Source organism: Balaenoptera borealis (assembly GCF_965194805.1).
Source record: "Balaenoptera borealis genome assembly, chromosome: 17".
In the NCBI taxonomy this organism is placed as follows: Eukaryota; Metazoa; Chordata; class Mammalia; order Artiodactyla; family Balaenopteridae; genus Balaenoptera; species Balaenoptera borealis.
Window position 1 is genome coordinate 18,332,569 of NC_138876.1, and position 24,687 is coordinate 18,357,255.

General features: G+C 41.0%; 2 protein-coding genes across 4 annotated transcripts in view; one reads left to right on the top strand and one right to left on the bottom strand.

Annotated features, from left to right (window-relative positions):
• SNTB1 (syntrophin beta 1) overlaps positions 1-24,687 on the top strand; it is a 240,795-nt gene that overhangs the window by 191,301 nt on the left and 24,807 nt on the right. For both annotated transcript variants that reach the window (XM_082364344.1, XM_082364345.1), the window contains one exon: positions 7,582-7,721. In XM_082364344.1, the coding sequence (XP_082220470.1) occupies positions 7,582-7,721 (140 nt within the window). The remainder of the gene's footprint in view (positions 1-7,581; positions 7,722-24,687) is intronic.
• MTBP (MDM2 binding protein) overlaps positions 14,348-24,687 on the bottom strand; it is a 106,983-nt gene continuing 96,643 nt past the window's right edge. For both annotated transcript variants that reach the window (XM_082364280.1, XM_082364277.1), the window contains one exon: positions 14,348-16,765. In XM_082364280.1, the coding sequence (XP_082220406.1) occupies positions 16,760-16,765 (6 nt within the window). In that variant the 3' untranslated portion in view covers positions 14,348-16,759. The remainder of the gene's footprint in view (positions 16,766-24,687) is intronic.

The window sequence follows — 24,687 nt, forward strand, 5'->3', positions numbered from 1 at the left end:
CAGACAAAAATAAATTTAAAAAAAAAAAAATCTGAAAAAAAAAAAAGGCAAAAGCAGGCGTAGGGTGGGAAATCATCCCAAACTTAATGAGGCTCAGGCTCAAGTGGATGGATCTGGTTCTTTCAAGTCATTAGTCCGAGTTGATTATGTTTAGCCTGAACTCACTGTAAAACAGAGATAGTCATCCATGTAGAATCCAACAATCTTTTTAAAGCAGGAAGAGACCCTGGTATCACTTCATGGGATGTGTCTTAGAATGTGGTCATTTTGAAGAGCTGTCTCATTAGTAGTAAGCAAATGAAGCAAAGCAATTGAAAGGTCAGGTTCATGTGATTGAAATGCTCTCTCCTGAGAGCATTTCAGGAGAGAGCACGGCCCCATCCTGTGCCATGATGGGGACTAGACCTTCACATGCCTCTACCTCCTCTTTGCGTGTTGCTCTATGATGAGAGGAGATTTAAAACCCTGGCTGTGCACTTATCTCCGTGGATATGTGTGATCTGCCCTAAGGTTGGCTTCATTATGAAATCCTGGGGACCAAGGCATTATTTTTAATAGAACCATCAAGGCCTCTATGAGAGTCCGTTAGCATCTGACCTTCTGCACACTCAGTAAATAAGATAACTTTCAAAAAAATCTACTCTGCATCTGCAAGTGTTCAAAGGGAAAAAAAGACAAAACTGGAAAACTGACTGAAAATATAGTGGCTTCAGACCATTTTCTTATGATAAATTTCTTGTCTTAACCTTGCACCCCAAATTCAGAACGTGACCTGGTTTGGAAATAGGGTCTTTGCAGATGTAATTAGTTGAGTTCATATTGGAATACAGTAGGCTCTAAATCCAATGATGTGTGTGCTTATAAGAAGGCCATAAGAAGACACACAGAAAGCAGTCCATGTGACAACGGAAGCAGAGGTTGGACACATGTAGCATGAAGCCACAAAACACCAAGGAACACTGGTAGCTACCACATGCTAGGAAGAGGCAGGGGAGAATTCTTCCCTGAAATCTCCAGAGGGGACATCGTCCTGCCGACACCTGAGGTGATTGATTTATCTATCACCCAAGCGCCAGAGTCTCACCTCACTTACTTGTATGTTGACTCTGGTGAGCATTCCAACCATAGTAAGTCCAGAATCTGGGGCTTTACTATATATGGCTTATAGGAGTCCAGACCCAGTTTCACAATTTGGCAGAAGAGAGCAAGCGTGAACTTGAGGACTGCTGCTGTTGGTTGTTGGGAGAGTTGGCGTATAAAAATGATGTCCTCTGTAATTGCCCCACAGCCAGACTATATTTTTCATCCCATATTTTTCACTCTGCTTTCTCCAACATTTTTCATCACTGTCTTGACATCCATCAGACAAAGGGGATCACTCAGTCTGCTCCTCACTGTAAGCCACCCTTGAATTCACCGTGTAATCCAGGTGCCAAACAATTTGGGAATTGTGTGAGAGGCGAGAAATTAGTCCTGTGAAGCTGAGGCTCCCCCAGAACCCCGTCCTGAACCTTCTTTTTCTAGCCTTCTTTCTCCTTTGCTTTCTCTTTCTTTCCATTCTCCTCTGTGTCAAGCTGTGGATGACCCACCTGGCTCCTGAATGCTGGGTCTCGGGGTGGTTCAGGACCACCTGGAAGAGAGTTACAGGTTGAGTGGAACTCGCTTAGCGCTTCCCTGGGCTCCCTTTGGCCTCATTTAAACTCCTTCCTCTTCTTTTGGTAAAGTGGAGATGATCTTTATCTGCCTCTCGGAGAGCTGGTGCAGGGATTGATTATCTAATGTTTGTAACGCATTTGGAAGTTGATAACTGCTAATTATTTTACCCTGATATCTTGTCCTTTGTTCTAAATACTTTGCAACCGGAGGTGAAAAGATATAAATTTAAAAGTGGTCGAGATAACCATGATCTCCAAAACAAAGGTTGTGATTGACCTTCTTCTTTTATGAACTGCTTTCACTCTACCATTAGTCACTCCGTCTGTTCTAGACCTTCCTTCCTGAGCAGGATGGCTGGAAGGAGAGTGCACTCGAGGTATGCAGTGGAGAGAGTTAAGCTGCCAGTACCTGCCGTATGGGAAGAGCTTTATATACACTGTCTCATTCAATCCTCATGTAATATGCATAGGAGGTCATTATTAGCATCTGACACATCAGTGAACAAGTGCTTATGGCAGTTCTGCTGAGAACTGGTAAAGCCAGATTTTGAAGATGTTGTTTGGCTCCAAAGACTCTGAGCTCTTCCTCACCCTGTGCTCAAGTAGAAGGAGAAAATAAGTATGTTATTTGTAATGAGGTGGATGGACCTAGAGTCTGTCATACAGAGTGAAGTAAGTCAGAAAGAGAAAAACAAATACCGTATGCTAACACATATGTATGGAATCTAAAAAGAATGATACTGATGAACCTAGGGACAGGACAGGCATAAAGACATAGACGTAGAGAATGGACTTGAGGACACGGGGAGGGGGAAGGGTAAGCTGGGACAAGGTGAGAGAGTGGCATGGACATATGTACACTACCAAATGTAAAATAGATAGCTAGTGGGAAGCAGCTGCATAGCACAGGGAGATCAGCTTGGTGCTTTGTGACCACCTAGAGGGGTGGGATAGGGAGGGTGGGAGGGAGACGCAAGAGGGAGGAGATATGGGGATATATTTATACATATAGCTGATTCACTTTGTTTTACAGCAGAAACTAACACACCATTGTAAAGCAATTATACTCCAATAAAGATGTTAAGAAAAAGAAAATAGGTATGTTGGGAAGAGTGAGTTGGTATGAGGAGAGAAAAAGAGACCCACACATTGTTTTTTGCCCTGTGAGCAAAGTCCACCAAACACAGAAGAGGTATAAAGCAAGGGTCTAGAAACTAAAGCAGTCCCAGCCTATATAGCAGGGAATTTTAAACTAAAAAAAAAAAAAAGATCTGATTTTGAATTTGGAGAGGCTGTTAGCATAATTTAGTCTTACCCTATCCTTTGGCAGATGAGGACATTAGAGCTCCAAAGGCAAATAATTCTTGCCCAAGGTCACTCAGATCTTTAATTCGATATTCTTAGTAGAAAGGGCTAATATTTTTTTAATTCCATAGACCTCTTTACTTGTTGTTTGTTAATTTTTATCTATTTTAAATTTTATTTATTTATTTATTTATTTATTTATTTTATTGAGCTATAACTGACATACAGCAGTGTATAAGTTTAAGATGTGCAGCATAATGATTTGACTTACCATACATCATGGACTGATGACCACAATAAGTTTAGTGAACATCCACCATCTCATAAAGATACAAAATAAAAGAAAAAGAAAAAATATGTATATTTTCCTTGTGATGAGAACCCAAGATTTGCTCTCTTAACAGCTTTCATATATAGCACACAGCAGTGTTAATTATGTTAATCATATTGTACATCATTAGTACTTATTTATCTTATAACTGCAAGTTTGTACCTTTTGACCATCTTCCTCCTATTCCCCCTCCCCCATCCCTGCCTCTGAACCGCAAATCTGATCTCTTTTTCTGTGAGTTTGTTTGTTTGAAGTATAATTGACCTACAACACTATATTAGTTCCAGGTGCACAACATAGTGATTCGATATTTCTACGCATTGCAAAATGATCACCACGAGAAAAGCTAATATGTTTAAGACTTGCCTGTTTACTGTACGCAAGACACTTTTCTAAGTTCTTTATGTGTATTTATTCATTTAACCTTTACAACTCTAAGAGGCAACAGTATCATTCTTTTGTTTCCAAGTACCTACAGAAAGGGCACGGAAAAGGTCTTGTTTTGTTTTTTCTATTTTTCATTATCTTATAACTTTAATTTTTTTTTTTAACATCTTTATTGGTGTATAATTGCTTTACAGTGGTGTGTTAGTTTCTGCTTTGGTAAAACCATCTCTTTGAAAGTAATCTGCAGATTCCAGGTATTTTAGAGGAAACGAGTTCAGCAGTTTTCAAACTGTATTTCAGTGTTTGTTAGGAACCCCGCTCAGAGGTGTGAGTTGTTGGAGGATAAAGCCATAAAGTCTGGGACCCCAACCCAGCTGCAACCCTATACAAACTCTCTTTCAGTTGTTTCACATTTTGTTTTATGACTAGATGACTGTTGAGACCTGCCTCAAATTGAGGATTCAATGACTACTTCCCTCAATTCTTTTTTAAATTGAGATAAAATTGACATAGAACATTGTGTAAGTTTAAGGTATACAACGTGTTGATTTCATACATTTATATCTACTTCCCTCAGTTTTCAACCTTGACTTCTTACCACTCTGTTAGATTCTGCTTGCCTTTCGTAAACCTTTTCTCTCATGCTCTGCAGAGGTGACTGTGCGATATCCCCCTATGGGATTTAGCTCACTTCAGTTGCGCATCAGAATAATTTCAAAATTGAATGTCTATTCCCCTGCTTTTTCCCTTCACCTTCTACATTAGAAACATGATCAGTTCCTGAGTCTCTGTCCGATGCAGCATCTGATGGCGGGAAGCTGGAGTGGAGATGAAAGTTGTCACATCCATTTCAGGAGTCACGTTTCAATAAAATGCAGACACATCCCCAGAACTGGTGCATAGACACTGGAGAATCTTTGGGTGCCAGGAAATTTGGACTTGTAACAGAAGTTGTCACCAAACAACAACCTAAATATTCAAGCCTGAAGAAAAGTGTCCTTGAAAGGCTTTACAATGTGAAGGTCACGTGGCCCAAAGTATAGTTTTAAAAACCTGTTCTTCAACATGAATTTTTTCTCCTTGGAAAGTCGGTGGTCCTCATGAGCGGACTTCTACCTTTGAGCATCCACACAGTATCAAAACAAACATTCTGCACACAAGGATGGTGGGGATTGCCCACTCTGAGTCTTCTCGCAGCAGAGTTAACTTATCCACACAGAAGTCTTTAATAAGCCACAAAATGTTTTAGGGCTTTGGGATTATTCATACCTATATATGCCACTTAACATGTGGGTGAGTTTATGATTCCACCATTAGAAAGGTCTGCACTTTACTGATGGTATTTACTGTTGACATTTATTTTACAAACTTAATATTGTTTTTGAAGAATGATGCTTAGTTGTGTTCACATTTAAATGACTGGTTCCAGTCAAAGTTAATGGATCAGATCTGACTAGGTAAGTAAGACAGGCGCTTTGGGAGGAGCGTTTGTAGCTTCTCCAGTCCTATTTAATGAGCTGGAAAAGTAATTTACTAGGTTTAATGTAGAGGCTGGAAAAAAATTTATTCTAAACCCCCCAAACACTTTATGCCTTAAGACCATAGCTTATTCACCTTGTAGGGTCTGGTACATTGCCTTCTCTAACAATTCATTTTGATCTCTTGAGGATACTCTTGTTCTGTTGGAAAAAGCAATAAGCTAAAACTCAATTTTTTTGTATGCATAAAATGCATAAAGGGGGAAGTAAGCCAGGCAGTCATTCACATTCTAGTATAAATAGCTTTACAGGGGATTTCTTCATTCTAAAAAGTAAATGTTTATTTGGAATTGTTGGAAGGTGGGCATTAAAAAGTAAAGGTGATCATTGTGTAATGAATTCTTCCCGGGAGGAGAATGAGTTGAAATTGTCAGCACCAAAGATAATCTTGTCTTGCCTTATAGTTTTTCCCAGGGAAAGTAGGTAGTCATATTGTTGCCATTTCCAAAGAATACCTTTTTTTGATAAGTTTAAAAATTGGTGAGTCTGCCACAATTTTCCTACCCTGAGTTTCACCATCTGCCAGGTACCAGACTCAGCACATAACATGCACTGTCTCATTTAATCTCCTCTCCAGCATTATGGGGTCCATGCTACTAAACAGGCTCTAAATGATGTTTAATCTGCATTTTAGACATTTTAACTCAATCTTCACAACAACCCTCTGATACAGGTACTATTATTTCCCCATTTCACAGATATAAAAACTGAGATACAGAGAGAGTAGTTGACTTGCCCAAGATCCCACGGTCTTGTGGGGATATTGTAGCAAATTGTGGAGCTATGATTTATGTTCAGGCATTCTATCTCCAGAATATACTGTTGTATATGATGTTATCATTATCAGTGAGGAAACAGAAGGACAGAGAATAACAACTTGCCCTAGATCCCACGGTCTTGTGGGGATATTGTAGCAAATTGTGGAGCTATGATTTATGTTCAGGCATTCTAGCTCCAGAGTATACTGTGGTATATGATGTTATCATTATCAGTGAGGAAACAGAAGGACAGAGAATAACAACTTGCTCCAAGTTATACAGGTCAGGCAGCCTATAAGCTACATAAACCTACAAAAGTTCAACCCTCATATCATCCTGCACACCTTCTCTTTGATCAGTCATTTGTAAAGCCACACACACTTGCTTCCACCTCAGTACAGATCTCACTGTGGTGCTTAGAAAAGATAATGATAAGCATAGAAAGGGAAGAAATTAGCTTTATCATTTATTTAGCCTATTGTTTATTTATTTAGTTTACTGTTTCTTTTATTTCTGAATAAATTGGAGATGGTGGTTCATTGTGAGAGAGTCGAATCATCACTGGATTAATTGCCAGTGTCAAAGACAATCTTAACCTCGTCTAGAGCAGTGTTTGTTATCTTTAATGAAAATAAGAATCACCTGAAGATCTGGTACAAGGCAGATTCTGATTCAATAGGTCTGGGATGGGCCTGAGATTCTGCATTTCTAGCAAGCTTCCAGGTGGTGCTGATGCTGCTGGAACATGGTCTGTGCTTGGAGTACCACGGCTAGAGCATTGAGCTTTTCCAAACTGATCAGAAAGATTTATCCCAGGGCCCAGAGTCCAAGTGGGAAGGAGGGCATTTTCATAGATGGAAGAACACTTAGGGAGTCTGGTCGAGTCAACACTGGGCAGAGGAGGGATGGCTCATGAGATAAGATCTGAGCTACACACTCTCAGGATTGAAAGGAACTTTAAAGGTCGTCTGGTCCAAACATCCAGCTGATGTTTGAATCCCCTTGTATCCCTGCCAGGTCATCTCAGCCCTTGAGTTAAAGAAGTATTCTCCATGAAAGGAAATAAACATTCAATGGAACAAAAGAATTTTAAGATGGTGCCTGAATCACAGAAACAATCTAAGAGTGAGAGACTGGGGGAAGAGCTGTGACGTCTCATGCCTGTGCAGACAGACGTTTGCCTCCATAGTATATTTTTGGAGGCTTTGGATATGTATTCAAAAGCTTTCAGACCTTACCGTTTCATAATAAAAACAATGCGCTCTACCAGAGAACCAGCTGGGAGTGCTTATTCCCCTATGCATCTGCGTCCCACTATGGAATAGAGATTTCAGTGCTGACTGGCAGGTGAGAAACAGTGACAGATGTTTGGCTGCTGGGCTACTTCTTGGCTGCGCTGACTGTATATACCAGGGCCCTTGAGAAAACATATTTTCAAGGATCAAGAATCATGCAACCATGAATAGTTTCTTCTCATTCTGATTTTTACAACCTGAACCAAAAGGCACTTGTATTGTTGGGTCTTCTGACTGGGGGGGGATGCCAACTTCTTTTCAGTTACTCTCTTCTCAGGCTGTTGCTTGATGGGTCTCTGCTTTCTGTTTCAGGTGCCCGGGGACAGTGAGAAACAGTGGAAGCCAGCCCTGGTTGTGCTGACTGAGAAGGACCTTCTAATTTATGACAACATGCCACGGAGGAAGGAAGCCTGGTTCAGCCCAGTTTACACGTACCCTCTTCTTGCCACCAGGTAGCCATGGTTTTGTGTCCGGGTATGATGTGTGGTCTGTTTGAAACTATTTTAATCAATTACAATTATTTCAACATATGATATTATGATATTACTGCTTCCTCTTGCAATAAGAGCTGAGAGTTCCTCCAGAATATAGCCACATGTTTTTAGCCATTTATTGATAGATTATTATTTATGACCAAACACAGGGCAGCACAAAGCCAGAGAACAAACTGCTTCTCCATGAGGAAGGAACAGTGCCGTCTGTGATATGGTCCCGGCCTAGTTACCTTATTGGGTCTCCATCCCATTCCCTTTGAGATGAACTATACCAGTGTGTTTACAGTCTTGACGTTCAGGTAGAATCAAGAAAGGGACTTCAATTGGTGCCACAAAAAATGTCATGTGGGAATGTCCCATTGTGCTTTTTAAAGCTCACTCAGCGGGAGACCCCATGACAAGTTCTTCTGCAGTTGTATGATGCTTCCCATGGAAGTGGGGCTGCCAGGGTCCATCTGTTTCTCAGCACCTTCAATGCACATTTATTGTTCACATGACATTATCCTAATACATCATATGCTTACCCCCCTTCTTTAAAGCCCTATATCCTGAGCATGAAAGCACATCAAACCAGAGTCTTGCCTTCAGACCTGGCTTCTGTTGCGAGCTCTTTCTGTATGTGCCTTATGATAATGCGTGCAGTTTTCATTAGTCCTGTTACCTCCGTTTCTCTACCTAGAAGCTATGTGTGTTAACGTAATGTTTGTGGCCCCCGCTGGCATAGTGCCTGGTAATCTTGGGCCCTTAAATGTCTGTTGAATGAATTATTGAACAATGTGGGGCAAACTCTGGAAGGAGTTTGGTCCAATGGATGCAGCATAGTGGATTGAGGTTTGGGGGCATCTGTTCGGAGCAAGAGGTAGAATCAAGATGGGTTCTCCGTTCTGAAGGGATTGAGATGCCTAACAGGTTATAGTCAAGGCTCAGGTGCAGGGAAGAGGATGAGACTCAGTAGCAGAGCAAAAGTACCACAAACTCAAAATGGCAACAGTGAACAGAGCTGAAACTCCCTAAAATCTCTCTTACTTCCACTCATGGTTGGTTATGGAGAACAGCAGGAGTAACCTGAAAATGTCAATTATTGGCCCCAGAGGTGAATAGAGGAAGCCTTCAGGGGCTAGGAACCAGGCCTAGATCACTTAGATATTAATCAAATAAATAAAATGAAATAAAACAGTAATTTAATTTGAGTCTCCTAAGCCTCAAAAATTTCGGCAGGCTAGCTATTCAAGTACTACTTATGTTTACAATAAAACCTCAATGATCAGAATCCAAGCATCCTAAAAATGTTCCTGCGAAGATTCAGGCTATGTCTTGGGATTCATTCAAATTCAGCCCAATCCCCATCACTTTCTGCAGTTAATATCCATTTTCCTCATCCATGGGTACTGATGTTCAGTTTGTGAGACATTCCTGTAATTGAAACCAAAGAAAAGATTAGACCACAATCGCGGTCTTCCAGTTACTGAGAAGATAAACTGGACTCATGCCTCTTGGAACGGTTTTCAGGAAAAAAAGTTTAAAGAAGGTAATGTTTCTGGGTAATTTTCAGGCAACTTGAAAATAAAACTTACCCTAACATGTAGCTTTTGCCTCGCAGTTTCTCAGCATTCTGACCTAGTGGAGGCTGCTGTTTCATTCCTGCGTGCGTGCACTTATTCATTCAGGATTTGAAATGTTTAGCTCCTCAATCACACTGGCCACATTTCTAGGACTCAGTAGTTGGGGCTAATGGCTACCATTTTGGACAGCACAGATCTACAACGTTTCCATCAGCACAGGAAGTTCTGTTGCACAGCACAGCCCTAGAGCATACATGACTTCCTCAGAATTGGTCCCAATTCGGTCAAGTGACTGGACTTGCCCATTCCTACAGCAGTCCGTCAAAAGCTCAGGCTGCCTGACGGGATTTCATCCTACAGGCTTTTCAGGCTGTCGGCACAAGCAGGGCACCTGTGGCTCAGGGCACTCATTGAAGAAAATCATAGATATGAACCCATAAAAAAGCAAAGCCCCCAGAAGGAGAGATGGGTGCACAGACACAGTAAAGGGTATCTGAGTAGGTTTGGGTAGGGCGCCTGTCATAGGCTCATGAGCCATAGGGATGTCAGGTCTGGATTATGAGCAAAACACGTGAATAGCCTAAAACCATAAGCCTGCATCCAATATGGAAATAGAAAATGGAAACCCTACTCAGTGCAAACTGCTCATTTAGAACAGAAGATGCAGCATTTTAAAAAATCAGTGTCTACCACCTAAATATAAAGGAGATGTAGTGGGGATACTTGACTTCTCATCTCACTACCCCTCTCCCAAATTACTGACCTCTGCACTGCAAAGTAATTCATTATGATGTGCGTATATTAGCCATAGGAGCAATGATAAAATTAGGCCCATAATCATGACCCTGATCTTAAGCTGGAAGCCTGTGAGGCAGAGGTAAGATGTTAACGCAGCGCTGGCAGTCCATTCTTACTTCAGCCCCTTGAGCTAGTAGGTAAGGAGCTGTCTGTCCAAGGAGCCTGGAGATGCAGGAGCTGAACCTCCCATCCTAGTTTTGCTCCGGCGAAAACATTCTCACCCCACCTGATCACTCCACCTCCCTCTTCTGAGTCCTCATCTGTGAGTGCACTAGGCAGGATGCTGCCCTCTGCCAAACCCAGGGAGAGATGCGCTTTGGGGAAATGGGTTTTTCACTGAGCTTTCGGCTTGTTCATCAGCTACCGTGGTTTGCACACATTGGTCATGGTCAGCTTCCCTCCTCGACCCTGTGGATGTGTCTAGAAAAAGACTTTTGGCAAACAAACAAACAGCGAGGAAAATGATGACCCCTCCCTTCCCTTGTGTAATCACGCTGGGGAGATGCAGCCCCTTTGTAGCTCCAGGCTGTGAAGCAGCGTTCAGCCCAGCTGAGGACTGAAACTCTTGTGTCCTTGCAGGTAAAGCTGGTTCTCTGAGGTGGGAGGCACCTCCCAAAGCTGAGGATGGTTGAGAAAAACCACCATTAGAAGTGGTAGAAGCCCAAGGAAACTCTGGATCATTGCATTATAGAAGCCACCCCAGTACTTCCACTGGCTTCTTCCCCGACCGCATATTGAAGTTCATCAAGTGACTCTTTCATTTACTTTCCATGTGTTCCAGGCAATCACATGTGGCACTGTGCCCTTGATATATGAGCATTTGGGCACATAGCCTGTCTAGTAGCATTATTTGTCTTTGAGGGTATTTCTCTAAGGAAGGGGAGTCACGTCTTTTTAATATTTCTTTTGAAAACCTTTTATTGAGGTATAATTTATAAACAGTACTGTACATGAATCTTAAATGTATGGTTCAATTAATTTTTATTTGTGGATGCAGAGCCACGTCTTCTAAAATTTTATTATAGGTTAGGGTGTCTACTAATTAATCATCCCGGGTAACATTATCACAAAGGCCATGGTAGTACCATTTGCAAATAGCTAGACCCAGCTGGTAATAAGCCAGTGGCTGACCTTTGCAGAGGGAGCATAGATCAACACCAAGGGCTTTACATGGATTCTATCTGAGTTTGCAAAACTTATCCAATTTAAGAATCACATGGCTGTTTATTAAGGATTCTGGTCCCAAGGCCCTGCCCTGGAGATTCTGGCTCAGCAGGCCAGGGTTAGGAGTCAGGAGTCTGTTTTGTTGTTGTTTTTTAAGAAAGCAGCTCCTTTTTTAAAAAATTTATTTATTTTATTTTTGGCTGCGTTGGGTCTTCACTGTTGCTTGCAGGCTTTCTCTAGTTGCGGCGAGCAGGGGCTACTCTTCGTTGCAGTGCGCGGACTTCTCATTGCGGTGGCTTCTCTTGTTGAGGAGCACGGGTTCTAGGAGCACGGGCTTCAGCAGTTGTGGCTCTCGGGCCCTAGAGCATAGGCTCAGTAGTTGTGGCGCACGGGCTTAGTTGCTCCGCGGCATGTGGGATCTTCCCGGACCAGGGCTCGAACCCGTGTCTCCTGCGTTGGCAGGCAGATTCTTAACCACTGCACCACCAGGGAAGCCCAGGAGTCTGTGTTTTTAACAAGCATCAAGCAAATGTAGTCCTCAGGGATACCACATTTAACCCTCACAACCCTACAAGGTTTAAGTTTTATTCCGATTTCACAAAGAAGTAAACTGAGGAACTAAGAGGTTAAGTAGCTTACGCATAGTCATACAGCTGGTGAGAAACAGACCTGAGATTCTGCTTCTGAAGCCACCTTCTTTCCCACCATTCTCTGCAGCGTCCCAGGAGCATGTTTCTTATTCCCTGAAGTTTTGGTGGCTCTTTGAATTTGCTGTGTGGATCACGCAAATCTTTCCTTAGCTCTCCTGACAACTTAATCATGAATAGGTGGCCACTCAGATCCCCCAACAGAGTGAGGACGGAGCTGGGGATGCTCTCAGAGACCTGGAGTTTCTACCCAGGACTTAGACCAAGGGTTCTCAAAGTAGGGTCCCGGACCGCAAATTCTCCATCCCACTTCAGACCAATTAAATCAGAAACTTCGGAAGTGGAGCCCAGCCCATCTGTGAGTAAACAAGCCCTCCAGGTGTTTCTGATGCAGGCTGATAAGAACCACTGGTTTAGAAGATTCCGCTCTGCTGCCTTCCAGGGTTCATGGTAGGAAGGAAATGCCATAGCAAGGACTGGGTTCTTTCTCCTCTGTGGTTCTTCAGAAGCACTGTTTTGCCTCAAGCTGTGATGACCAGTGATGAATTAGTTCAAAGGGTGTCCTGGATCCAGGTGCTCCCAGAGTCATCGGCAGCTCCTAGAATGTACAGTATGGCTTTTTCATCTTAGAGGCATTTTCCATGGGTCCTTTGCCCTCTACCTCAGCCTCCTTTGAATGACTGTGCAGTGCCCCACTGCATGGATCCTCCAGTGCACGGGATGTCACTGCATAGCGGTGACTTAAGTACAGCCTTATTTAGCGTGATGCCTGGCACATAGCAGCACTGGGCGGCTGTCGGTCCTCCTCTCTTTACCTTAGCGGTGCTGGGAAGCATTGTTCGGAATGTCAGAGACAGTCTTTTCCCTTGCACAAGAGAAACTGGCTGGGAGTGTCACCAGTAGGAAACAGGTTTCTTCTATGATTGAATTATCCCTCAGACAGTACAACATGGCTCCAAATCCCAGCTGCTTACCAGCTTTGGAACCTTGGGCAAATCATACCATCCCTTTTTGCCTCATATCCCATATTTGTAATATGTGGATAATATTTGTACCTGCCTGACAAGGTTGTTATAAGGATTACATTAGGGGCTTCCCTGGTGGCACCGTGGTTAAGAATCCGCCTGCCAATGCAGGGGACACGGGTTCGAGCCCTGGTCCGGGAAGAGCCCACATGCCGTGGAGCAATGAAGCCCATGCGCCACAGCTACTGAGCCTGCACTCTAGAGCCTGCGAGCCACAACTAATGAGCCCGCGTGCCACAACTACTGAGCCCGCGTGCCACAACTACTGAAGCCCCCGTGCCTAGAGCCTGTGCTCCGCAACAAGAGAAGCCACCGCAATGAGAAGCCCGCTCACCGCAACAAAGAGTAGCCCCCACTCACTGCAACTAGAGAAAGCCCGTGTGCAGCAACAAAGACCCAACGCAGCCAAAAATAAATAAATTAATTAAATAAATTTTTTTAAAAAGGAGGATCACATTAGACAGTGTAAAGTGCATATGATATGATGGTAAATGCTAAATAAATTTAGTTATTTTTACTCTTATCTCTTTAAAAAATAAAAGAACAACAACTTCATTTAATGGTAGAGAGGAAAGATCACAGTATTGGATTTGACAGACTTGGGTTCACACTCCAGTTTTGCCCAGTTAAGCCCAAGTTTACAGGCTGTATGACCTTGAGCAAATCACTTCTCCTCTCTGATCCTCAGTTTCCTTGTCTGAAAACCAGGATCAGAATGTCTACTGCAGAGTGATTATGAAAGTTAAAATATGATGACTGTATTAGCTTGTGCTGCCACAACAAAATACCATAGACTGGGTGGCTTAAACAACAGATAATTATTTTCTTACAATTCTGGTGGCTGGAAGTCTAAGATCAGGGTCCAAGCATGGTTGGTTTCTGATGAGAGCTCTCTTCTTGATTTTGTAGTTGGCTGCCATCTTGCTACATGCTCACATGACTTCTTTGCATGCATGAGAAGAGAGAGAGAACTTGAGCTCTCCAGGGTCTCTTCTTACAAGGACACTAATCCCATCAGAGCATGGCCCCATCATTAAAATCTCATTTAGGGGCTTCCCTGGTGGCGCAGTGGTTGAGAGTCTGCCTGCTAATGCAGGGGACACGGGTTCGAGCCCTGGTCTGGGAAGATCCCACATGCCTCGGAGCAACTAGGCCCGTGAGCCACAACTACTGAGCCTGCGCGTCTGGAGCCTGTGCCCCACAACGGGAGGGGCCGCAATAGTGAAAGGCCCGCGCACCGCGATGAAGAGCGGCCGCCGCACCGCAGTGAAGAGTGGCCCCCGCTTGCTGCAACTCGAGAAAGCCCTCGCACGAAACCAAGACCCAACACAGCCAAAAATAAATAAATAAATAAATAAAGTAGCTATTAATTTAAAAAAAAAAAAATCTCATTTAACCTTAATGACCTTGGTTCTATTTCTAAATATAGTCACATTGAAGATTAGGGCTTCATCGTATGAATTGATAGGGTAGGGGTGGAGCAGAATTCAATCCATTGCACTGACTTAACTACAGCCTTATTTAGCATGATGCCTGGCACATAGCAGGACTGAGCAGCTGTCAGTCCTCTTCCCTTCATCTTAGCAGTTCTGGAAAGCATTGTTCAGAATGTCAGAGATAGTCTTTTCTCTTGCACAGGAAGAACTGTCTGGGACTGTAGCCAGTAGGAAACAGTTTTCTTCTAAAATCAAGTTATCCCTCGGCTCAGACAGTTCATAGTTGATTTGCTGATTTGTTTTGAGGTTTTTTGGGGGGGCCCAGGCACATCTAATTTATATTTTTCTGGAAGATGAAAGTTTGACTGTATTTCAAGGCAGAGGCCCTAGAAATGCTCACAATATGTTCTTGGTGTCAGCTCCATGCAGAGAAGTTTACAGGCAGTCACTTTTTCCACTGACAAAATTCCATGGTGCCTCTGTACATTGATGGCGCAGTTCATAGCAGTGTGCTCAGGAAGTTGGCAAACATGTTGTACTTGTAGTTGTTCTCATCCTTCAGCTTTTTATGCGTCCCTGGGAGAACATTTTTTGCTTAGCTAAAAGCTTATTTGATGTTGCTGAACATTAAAAAAAAGAAAGGTATTCTTGCCCATAAGGAGTAAGTGTGTTGGTTTTTTGTCACTGTCGTCACAAATGGCAAGTGAGATAGGTCTACAGAGAGCGAGGAGTAAGGTTGCAATATTTCTGGAATTCTAGAAGAAGTTTAACCCAGAAATTCTGCCCACCCAGTCCCAGTGGTTGGTGAAAAGTTCGGAAGCACAGAGCTTGTAAGAAGAATGACGCTGCTCTGAGCCCAGTTCCCTGACCTGTGGGTTTGAAGTAGCTCAAAAAAAAGGAACAGACGAATATGCACTCCTCTCCTTTGATATCACTTGGGAGCCAGAGACATGGAACGTTTGGGGGAATCTTTGGTGCCTCAGGAACTAACCTGTTTCTAAGTGCTAAAAGTAGCTGCTGCCTCAGGCCAGCCTCAGACATTTTAGAATGCTTTCCACTGGGAAAGGCTGGCCAATTGCATTTGTCAAACATTAAATTATAATCAGCCCATGGTTTTCACACTAAGCCTGGGAGCCGCCCTCACTCTTAGAGAATGTGGGCATATTCCATGGGCATTCCCTAGGGTAGCAGAAAAGGATCTACATGCCCAAGAATCTGCACTCTGTCAAACTGAAAAGTGTGGGGTTTGCCTACACACCCGTCCATTCCATTTGTTCCCATATACCTAGAATACATATAAACTGTCAGCCTCCTGCCCTCCTTCTCACCAATCCAGGAGTTCTTCAGAGGTGGTGAGTGGGAGGTTAGCAGAGTGAGGAGATGCATGGACTTTGGAATCAGACAAACCAGGAGTCAAATTCTGAGACCTCTACTTGCAAAGTGATTTGGGGCAAAATACCAATCTCTCTGAATACAAGTCTCCTCATCTATATGAAGGGGGTAATGGTATCTTCTGCTTCATATAGTTATTAATAGGGCCAATTGAGACAGTGTATGTAAACGTTTAGCAGATTACTGAGATATAATAAGTGATTGATAAATGCTAGCAACTGTTATTATTGGGGAAACTATTAATAATTGGCATTAATGTATGAATGACTGAGAAGTAATTGGACCTATTTGATCCTACCTGTGATACTGTATTTATCAGGGACTTGTAGTGTCTTAAACCAAAGTCATTGTGATGTAAGGATGGGGTTAATTAACAGTTGTGGGTTTGTTTATAGGGAGAGGGAAGCGTGAGATGGAAATAGAGAGCCTGGAACCCCTTACCTCACATCACAAAGTTAGTTCTGAATGCTGCCTGTAACAGCATTGCAGGTAGGTGGCTTAATTGATGGTTTCCTCCTTGCAGAAGGAATTTCAGTTCAATTTAAGAAACTTTTAACAGGCTCCTGTTAGGAGCCAAGATGGTACTAGAGGCTGATAGTAGGGGAATTAAAAAAAAAATGCGAGAGATAAAAGCCAAATGTTGTAAGAGCTAATTGTTCAGCTTATGCACTCATGGCTTTATTTTCTCAGTAAACCAGGGCCGATTTTAATTGTCATTACCTTACATGGAGAAGTTCTTGAAGGTGTTTTAATAATATGTATTCTATACCCATTGTGATATATGTTGAAGTAATTAAAGCATAGATGGGATAGAAGAATATGTAAAGATAATCAGACAATTCAAAGAATATATCTAAAAATTAGAGTTCTAAAATTGCTAAATAATTAAAAGGCTATTAACTTGAAAGGAAAAACTTACCAAGACAGTGGATGATCATGATGTGACAGTATCCATCAGATTGTGAGTCTTGTTTATCCCTGGAGAAGGAAAGTACATGGGTGAGTTAAGCCCATGGATGACCTGAAGTCTTCATTATACTCTCTCACTTTAATTTCCTTCCCACCTAAAGTTGACCAGCTGGAGTTTGGCCCCTTTTCCTGGTATGATAGAAAGAGTCTTGTGGACCTGGGCTCAAATGCTGGACACTCACTATGTGGTCCTGGGCAGTTACTTTACCACAGAGAACCATGGATTCCTTGTTTGGAAAATGGAGCTCATAATGCACTGTCAAGAGTCATTGTGGAGGCTAGACAAGATAGTTTATCAGTGCAACTTTTCCCATAGTAGGCATCTACTTTCCTCCCTCTTTATTACTGCTGGAAGCTGGCTATGAATATTGTGAGGCCATGGGGAATGTGTGGAGGATGACCACGTGTCTCTGGAAATGCACCTGGCTGATACCATGAACTAGTCAAAACTGGGCTCCAATCTGTTTTGCTGCTCATTATCCTATGTTCAATGGGTCTTTGCTTACACTCAGTATCCCTCAATGATATCAGCTTTCTGAGAGATGGGACCTTGCCTAACTCTTTCACCACCATATTCAGATGAAAGAAGTTTAGAAGGTAGAAATGAGGCAAGTGTTCAGTTATTCTTGGCCGAGGGACAGCACGCTTGTTCTTGGGCAGCCCTTCCTGTCTGATAGTTTGGGGTTTATTAGAGATTATTTCCCCTCACTTCTTTCCTGGAGAGTCTGTTGACTGCTGAGCCCCATTAGGGGTGACCAGTTGATGAAAGTATTCAAGAGGAGCACCAGAACCAATGAAGGGATCTAACCAGCTGCTTTTCCTTCCTCCCTTCCTCCCTCCCTCCCTCCCTTCCTTCCTTCCTTCCATCCTCCCTTTCTTTTTCTCTCTGTTTCTTTCTTTCTTTTCTTTTCTTTACTTATTTTTGTGTGGCTTGCACTGTGGCGTATGCAGGGAGATGCTAATTATAGCAATTAAGTAAAATGAGAATGTAATATTGCTTAGCAACCCAGTTACCTAATCTGTAATTTTACTAATTTGGCTGAATCTGTGTGCTGCAACTGTTTTTGTTTTAATTAAGGATATTAATAATAATGTTTTTTATGGAACATTTTATGCGAACACCTATCCAGAATTAAATTAGTGCATAAGAATCCCTTGTGAGATAGATTTTTTTTTTGTTTCTGTTTATCTCAAAACTACTCAGACAAAAGGGGCATATCTGGAGGATCAAGAAACAATATGCAGTCTCATGTCATACCTCAGTTATTGACAGAGAAACATGTGGCCTGGCCTCCCGCAGGAATGAGTATTTCTACTGCCTTGTTCCCCCAAATCTTGGACAAAGAATTTGACTTGAAAGTGGGCTTATCACACAGCCCTTCTGAGCCTCATGGAATCCACCACTTTGGGAATTGGAAGTAATTTTAAAACGATTCACCCTTTCTTTTTATCTTATAAAAAGATAAATGGGTTAGGGACCCAATATAATCCTTTAAATGTACACTGGATCCATGCTAGCCATGAATGTAAAATCTTAATGACTTTCATTTTTTTAATAAGATGATTACTTTCTACTCCCAGACCAAAAAAAAAATAAAACAAAACACTCAGACTCCCTAAGCAACCAAGCTACTACTGAAAACACCAGTTGCTAAAGATGGATTTGAAAGAACAAACAGGAGATGGATGTTAAACTAATCTCATAGAACATCCAATCCCAGATACCTTTCAAGATCACTCTTTTTTTAGGACTGAATTAATCTGGAAATCAGCATTTAGTGGATGCCAACCAAATTCTTTGGATTTAGCCGTAACTACTGTTTGGTGTGGTTGAGGGATGGAGGGTGGGAGAGAAGTCAATATCTCATAGCAGTAATTAATCACAAACTTCTTGGAAAAGAGTCCTCTTTGTAGTCTAGCTGTTCATTTAGTCATTCATTTAAAAAATATTTACTGAGTGCCTGCCATGTGCTTGGAGTTGTTCTAGGTGCTAAGCGTACAGCAGGGGATAATCAAACAAAAAGTCCTGCCCAGATCAAATTAATTATAATAATGACTATTGCTATATATTCTGTGCCAGGTACTGTTCCATACAGTATTCCTGTAACTCATTTCATCCTGACATATTGCTAACCCCAGTTTGCATTTGATGAACCCAAGGCCTGAAGAGTTTAAGAAACTTGTCAAGGTCATACCATTGGCAAAGAGCCATTAAGGTATCTGCCTCTCTGCTCTGTCCCCTCCTACCTATGGTTTTATTCTCTTGCCCCATTCTCTCATGTTATATGGTCCTATTTATTTGTTCACTTATCTACACTCCTTGCTAACAGGGAGTGTAAAATCTTGCTAGAGTTTGTGGCTTTGCTTCCAACCATGGAAATGTGTATCTGAATTTTGTACCCAGGGAACAAAACATGTCCTTGGGCTTCTCAAGCAGTTTCAGATAAAACTTAGAAATTGGGTGTGAGACCAGAGGGCAGACAGTAAAAGCAAGAAGAACTACAATCCTGCAGCCTGTGGAACAAAAACAACATTCACAGAAAGATAGACAAGATGAAAAGGCAGAGGGCTATGTACCAGATGAAGAAACAAGGTAAAACCCCAGAAAAACAACTAAATGAAATGGAGATAGGCAATCTTCCAGAAAAAGAATTCAGAATAATGATAGTGAAGATGATCCAGGACCTCGGAAAAACAATGGAGGCAAAGATCAAGAAGATGCAAGAAATGTTTAACAAAGACCTAGAAAAACTAAAGAACAAACAAACAGAGATGAACAATACAATAACTGAAATGAAAAATACACTAGAAGGAATCAATAGTAGAATAACTGAGGCAGAAGAACGGATAAGTGACCTGGAAGACAGAATGGTGGAATTCACTGCTGCAGAACAGAATAAAGAAAAAAGAATGAAAAGAAATGAAGACAGCCTAAGAGACCTCTGGGACAACATTAAACGCAACAACATTCGCATTATAGGAGTCCCAGAAGGAGAAGAGAGAGAGAGAAAGGACCCGAGAAAATATTTGAAGAGATTATAGTTGAAAACTTCCCTAACATGGGAAAGGAAATAGCCACCCAAGTCCAGGAAGTGCATAAAGTCCCATACAGAATAAACCCAAGGAGAAACACACCAAGACACATACTAATCAAATTGGCAAAAATTAAAGACAAAGAAAAATTATTGAAAGCAGAAAGGGAAAAACGACAAATAACATACAAGGGAACTCCCATAAGGTTAACAGCTCATTTCTCAGCAGAAACTCTACAAGCCAGAAGGGAGTGACATGACATATTTAAAGTGATGAAAGGGAAAAACCTACAACCAAGATTACTCTACCCGGCAAGGATCTCATTCAGATTTGATGGAGAAATCAAAAGCTTTACAGACAAGCAAAAGCTAAGAGAATTCAACACCACCAAACCAGCTCTACAACAAGTGCTAAAGGAACTTCTCTAAGTGTGAAACACAAGAGAAGAAAAGGACCTTCAAAAACAAACCCCCCAAAATCAAGAAAATGGTAATAGGAACATACATATCGATAATTACCTTAAATGTGAATGGATTAAATGCTCAAACCAAAAGACACAGGCTTGCTGAATGGATACAAAAACAAGATCCATATATATGCTGCCTACAAGAGACCCACTTCAGGCCTAGGGACATATACAGACTGAAAGTGAGGGGGTGGAAAAAGATAGTCTATGCAAATGGAAATCAAAAGAAAGCTGGAATAGCAATACTCATATCAGATAAAATAGACTTTAAAATAAAGAATGTTATAAGAGACAAGGAAGGACACTACATAATGGTCAAGGGATCAATCCAAGAAGAAGATATAACAATTACAAATATATATGCTCCCAACATAGGAGCACCTCAATACATAAGGCAACTGCTAACAGCTATAAAGGAGGAGATCAACAATAACAAAATAATAGTGGGGGACTTTAACACCTCACTTACACCAAAGGACAGATCATCCAAACAGAAAATTAATAAGGAAACACAAGCTTTAAATGACATAATAGACCAGATAGATTTAATTGACAGTTATAGGACATTCCATCCAAAAACAGCAGATTACACTTTCTTCTCAAGTGCGCACGGAACATTCTCCAGGATAGATCACGTCTTGGGTCACATATCAAGCCTCAGTAAATTTAAGAAAATTGAAATCATATCAAGCATCTTTTCTGACCACACTGCTATGAGATTAGAAATCAATTACAGGGAAAAAAACGTAAAAAACGCAGACACATGGAGGCTAAACAATACATTACTAAATAACCAAGATACTACTAAAGAAATCAAAAAATACCTAGAGACAAATGACAATGAAAACACGATGATCCAAAACCTATGGGATGCAGCAAAAGCAGTTCTAAGAGAGAATTTTATAGCTATACATGCCTACCTCAAGAAACAAGAAAAATCTCAAGTAAACAATCTAACGTTACACCTAACGGAACTAGAGATAGAAGAACAAACAAAACCCAAAGTTAGCAGAAGGAAAGAAATCATAAAGATCAGAGCAGAAATAAATGAAATAGAAACAAAACAATAGCAAAGATCAATAAAACTGAAAGCTGGTTCTTTGAGAAGATAAACAAAATTGATAAACCATTAGCCAGACTCATCAAGAAAAAGAGGGAGAGGACTCAAATCAATAAAATTAGAAATGAAAACGGAGAAGTTACAACAGACACCGCAGAAATACAAAGCATCCTAAGAGACTACTACAAGCAAGTCTATGCCAATAAAATGGACAACCTGGAAGAAATGGACAAATTCTTAGAAATGTATAACCTTCCAAGCCTGAACCAGAAAGATATACAAAATATGAACAGACCAATCACAAGTAATGAAATTGAAACTGTGATTAAAAATCTTCCAACAAACAAAAGCCCAGGACCAGATGGCTTCACAGGTGAATTCTATCAAACATTTAGAGAAGAGCTAACACCCATCTTTCTCAAACTCTTCCAAAAAATTGCAGAGGAAGGAACACTCCCAAACTCATTCTATGAGGCCACCATCACCCTGATACCAAAACCAGACAAATATACTACAAAAAAAGAAAATTACAGACCAATATCACTGATGAATATAGATGTAAAACTCTTCAACAAAATACTAGCAAGCAGAATCCAACAACACATTAAAAGGATCATACACCATGATGAAGTGGGATTTATCCCAGAGATGCAAGGATTTTTCAATATATGCAAATCAATCAATGTGATAAACCATATTAACAAATTGAAGAATAAAAACCATATGATCATCTCAATAGATGCAGAAAAAGCTTTTGACAAAATTCAACACCGATTTATGATAAAAACCCTCCAGAAAGTGGACATAGAGGGAACCTACTTCAACATAATAAAGGCCATATACGACAAACCCACAGCAAACATCATTCTCAATGGTGAAAAACTGAAAGCATTTCCTCTAAGATCAGGAACGAGACAAGGATGTCCACTCTCACCACTATTATTCAACATAGTTTTGGAAGTCCTCGCCATGGCAGTCAGAGAAGAAAAAGAAATAAAAGGAATAGAAATTGGAAAAGAAGAATTAAAACTGTTACTGGTTTGCAGATGACATGATAATATACATAGAGAATCCTAAAGACGCCACCAGAAAACTACTAGAGCTAATCAATGAATTTGGTAAAGTTGCAGGATACAAAATTAATGCACAGAAATCTCTTGCATTCCTATACACTAATGATGAAAAATCTGTAAGAGAAACTAAGGAAACACTCCCATTTACCATTGCAACAAAAAGAATAAAATACCTAGGAATAAACCTACCTAGTGAGACAAAAGACCTGTATGCAGAAAACTATAAGACACTGATGAAAGAAATTAAAGATGATACCAACAGATGGAGAGATATACCATGTTCTTGGATTGGAAGAATCAATATTGTGAAAATGACTATACTACTCAAAGCAATCTACAGATTCAGTGCAATCCCTATCAAATTACCAGTGACATTTTTTACAGAACTAGAACAAAAAATCTTAAAATTTGTATGTTGACACAAAACACCCCGAATAGCCAAAGCAGTCTTGAGGGAAAAAGATGGAGCTGGAGGAATCAGACTCCCTGACCTTAGACTCTACTACAAAGCTACAGTAATCAAGACAGTATGGTACTGGCACAAAAACAGAAATATAGATCTGTGGAACATGATAGAAAGCCCAGAGATAAACCCACACACCTGGGGTCAACTAATCTATGACAAAGGAGGCAAGGGTATACAATGGAGAAAAGAGAACCTCTTCAGTAAGTGGTGCTTGGAAAACTGGACAGCTACATGTAAAAGAATGAAATTAGAACCCTCCCTAACACCATACACAAAGATAAACTCAAAATGGATTATAGAGCTAAATGTAAGACCGGGCACTATAAAACTCTTAGAGGAAAACACAGGAAGAACACTCTTTGACATAAATCACAGCAAGATCTTTTTTGATCCACCTCCTAGAGTAATGAAAATAAAAACAAAAATAAACAAATGGGACCTAATGAAACTTAAAAGCTTTTGCACAGCAAAGGAAACCATAAACAAGACAAAAAGACAACCCTCAGAATGGGAGAAAATATTTGCAAATGAATCATCAAAGGATTAATCTCCAAACTATATAAACAGGTCATGCAGCTCAATATTAAAAAAAGACACAACCCAACCCAAAAATGGGCAGAAGACCTAAATAGACATTTCTCCAAGGAAGACATATAGATGGCCAAGAAGCACATGAAAAGCTGCTCAACAGAAATGCAAATCAAAACTACAATGAGGTATCACCTCACACCAGTTAGAATGGGTATCATCAGAACATCTACAAACAACAAATGCTGGAGAGGGTGTGGAGAAAAGGGAACCCTCTTGCACTTTTGGCGGGAATGTAAATTGATACAGCCACTATGGAGAACAGTATGGAGGTTCCTTAAAAAACTAACAATAGAACTACCATATGACCCAGCAATCACACTACTGGGCATATACCCAGAGAAAACCATAATTCAAAAAGACACGTGCACCCCAGTGTTCATTGCAGCACTATTTACAATAGCCAGGTCATGGAAGCAACCTAAATGCCCATCGACAGATGAATGGCTAAAGAAGATGTGGTACATATATACAATGGAATATTACTCAGCCATAAAAAGGAACAAAATTGGGTCATTTGTAGAGACGTGGATGGATCTAGAGACTGTCATACAGAGTGAAGTAAGTCAGAAAGAGAAAAATAAATATCGTATATTAACGCATATATGTGGAACCTAGAAAAATGGTACAGATTATTCAGTTTGCAGAGCAGAAATTGAGGCACAGATGTAGAGAACAAATGTATGGACACCAAGGGGGGAAAGCCTCGAGGGGGTGGGGGTGGTGGTGTGATGAATTGCGTGATTGGGATTGACACGTATACACTGATGTGTATAAAATGGATGACTAATAAGAAAATAAATAAATAAATAAATAAACATTAAAAAAAAAAAAAAGAAACTGGGTGTAAATTGCAGCTTGAAACCCTGTCCCAGGGCGCCGGTATTTTTTCTAGCTGGGTAAGAAAGTTATCTTCTCCAGGTAGACAGCATTTCCTTGGTTTCTGTAGTGTAGTCCCCACCTCAGATAAGAGACAGATGGTCATATTTTTAAGGATACACTTGCTTAAAAATGTAAACTAATTGAAAGATAAATAATAGCTGTTTCAGAGTCCCCTTCCCCTCACCCCACCAAGACTGCAGATCAGGAAATATCTTTGGGAAGAATCTTGAGAGGAATGTAAAAAGGCTGTTCCTGGCAGGATGGGAAATACTCAGGCAGACAGATTCTGTCCTTAGCCCTACCCTTTCAGAAGTCCAAATGATGACTTTTAAAATCTTACTGTCCAGCTGACATTTACTTGGT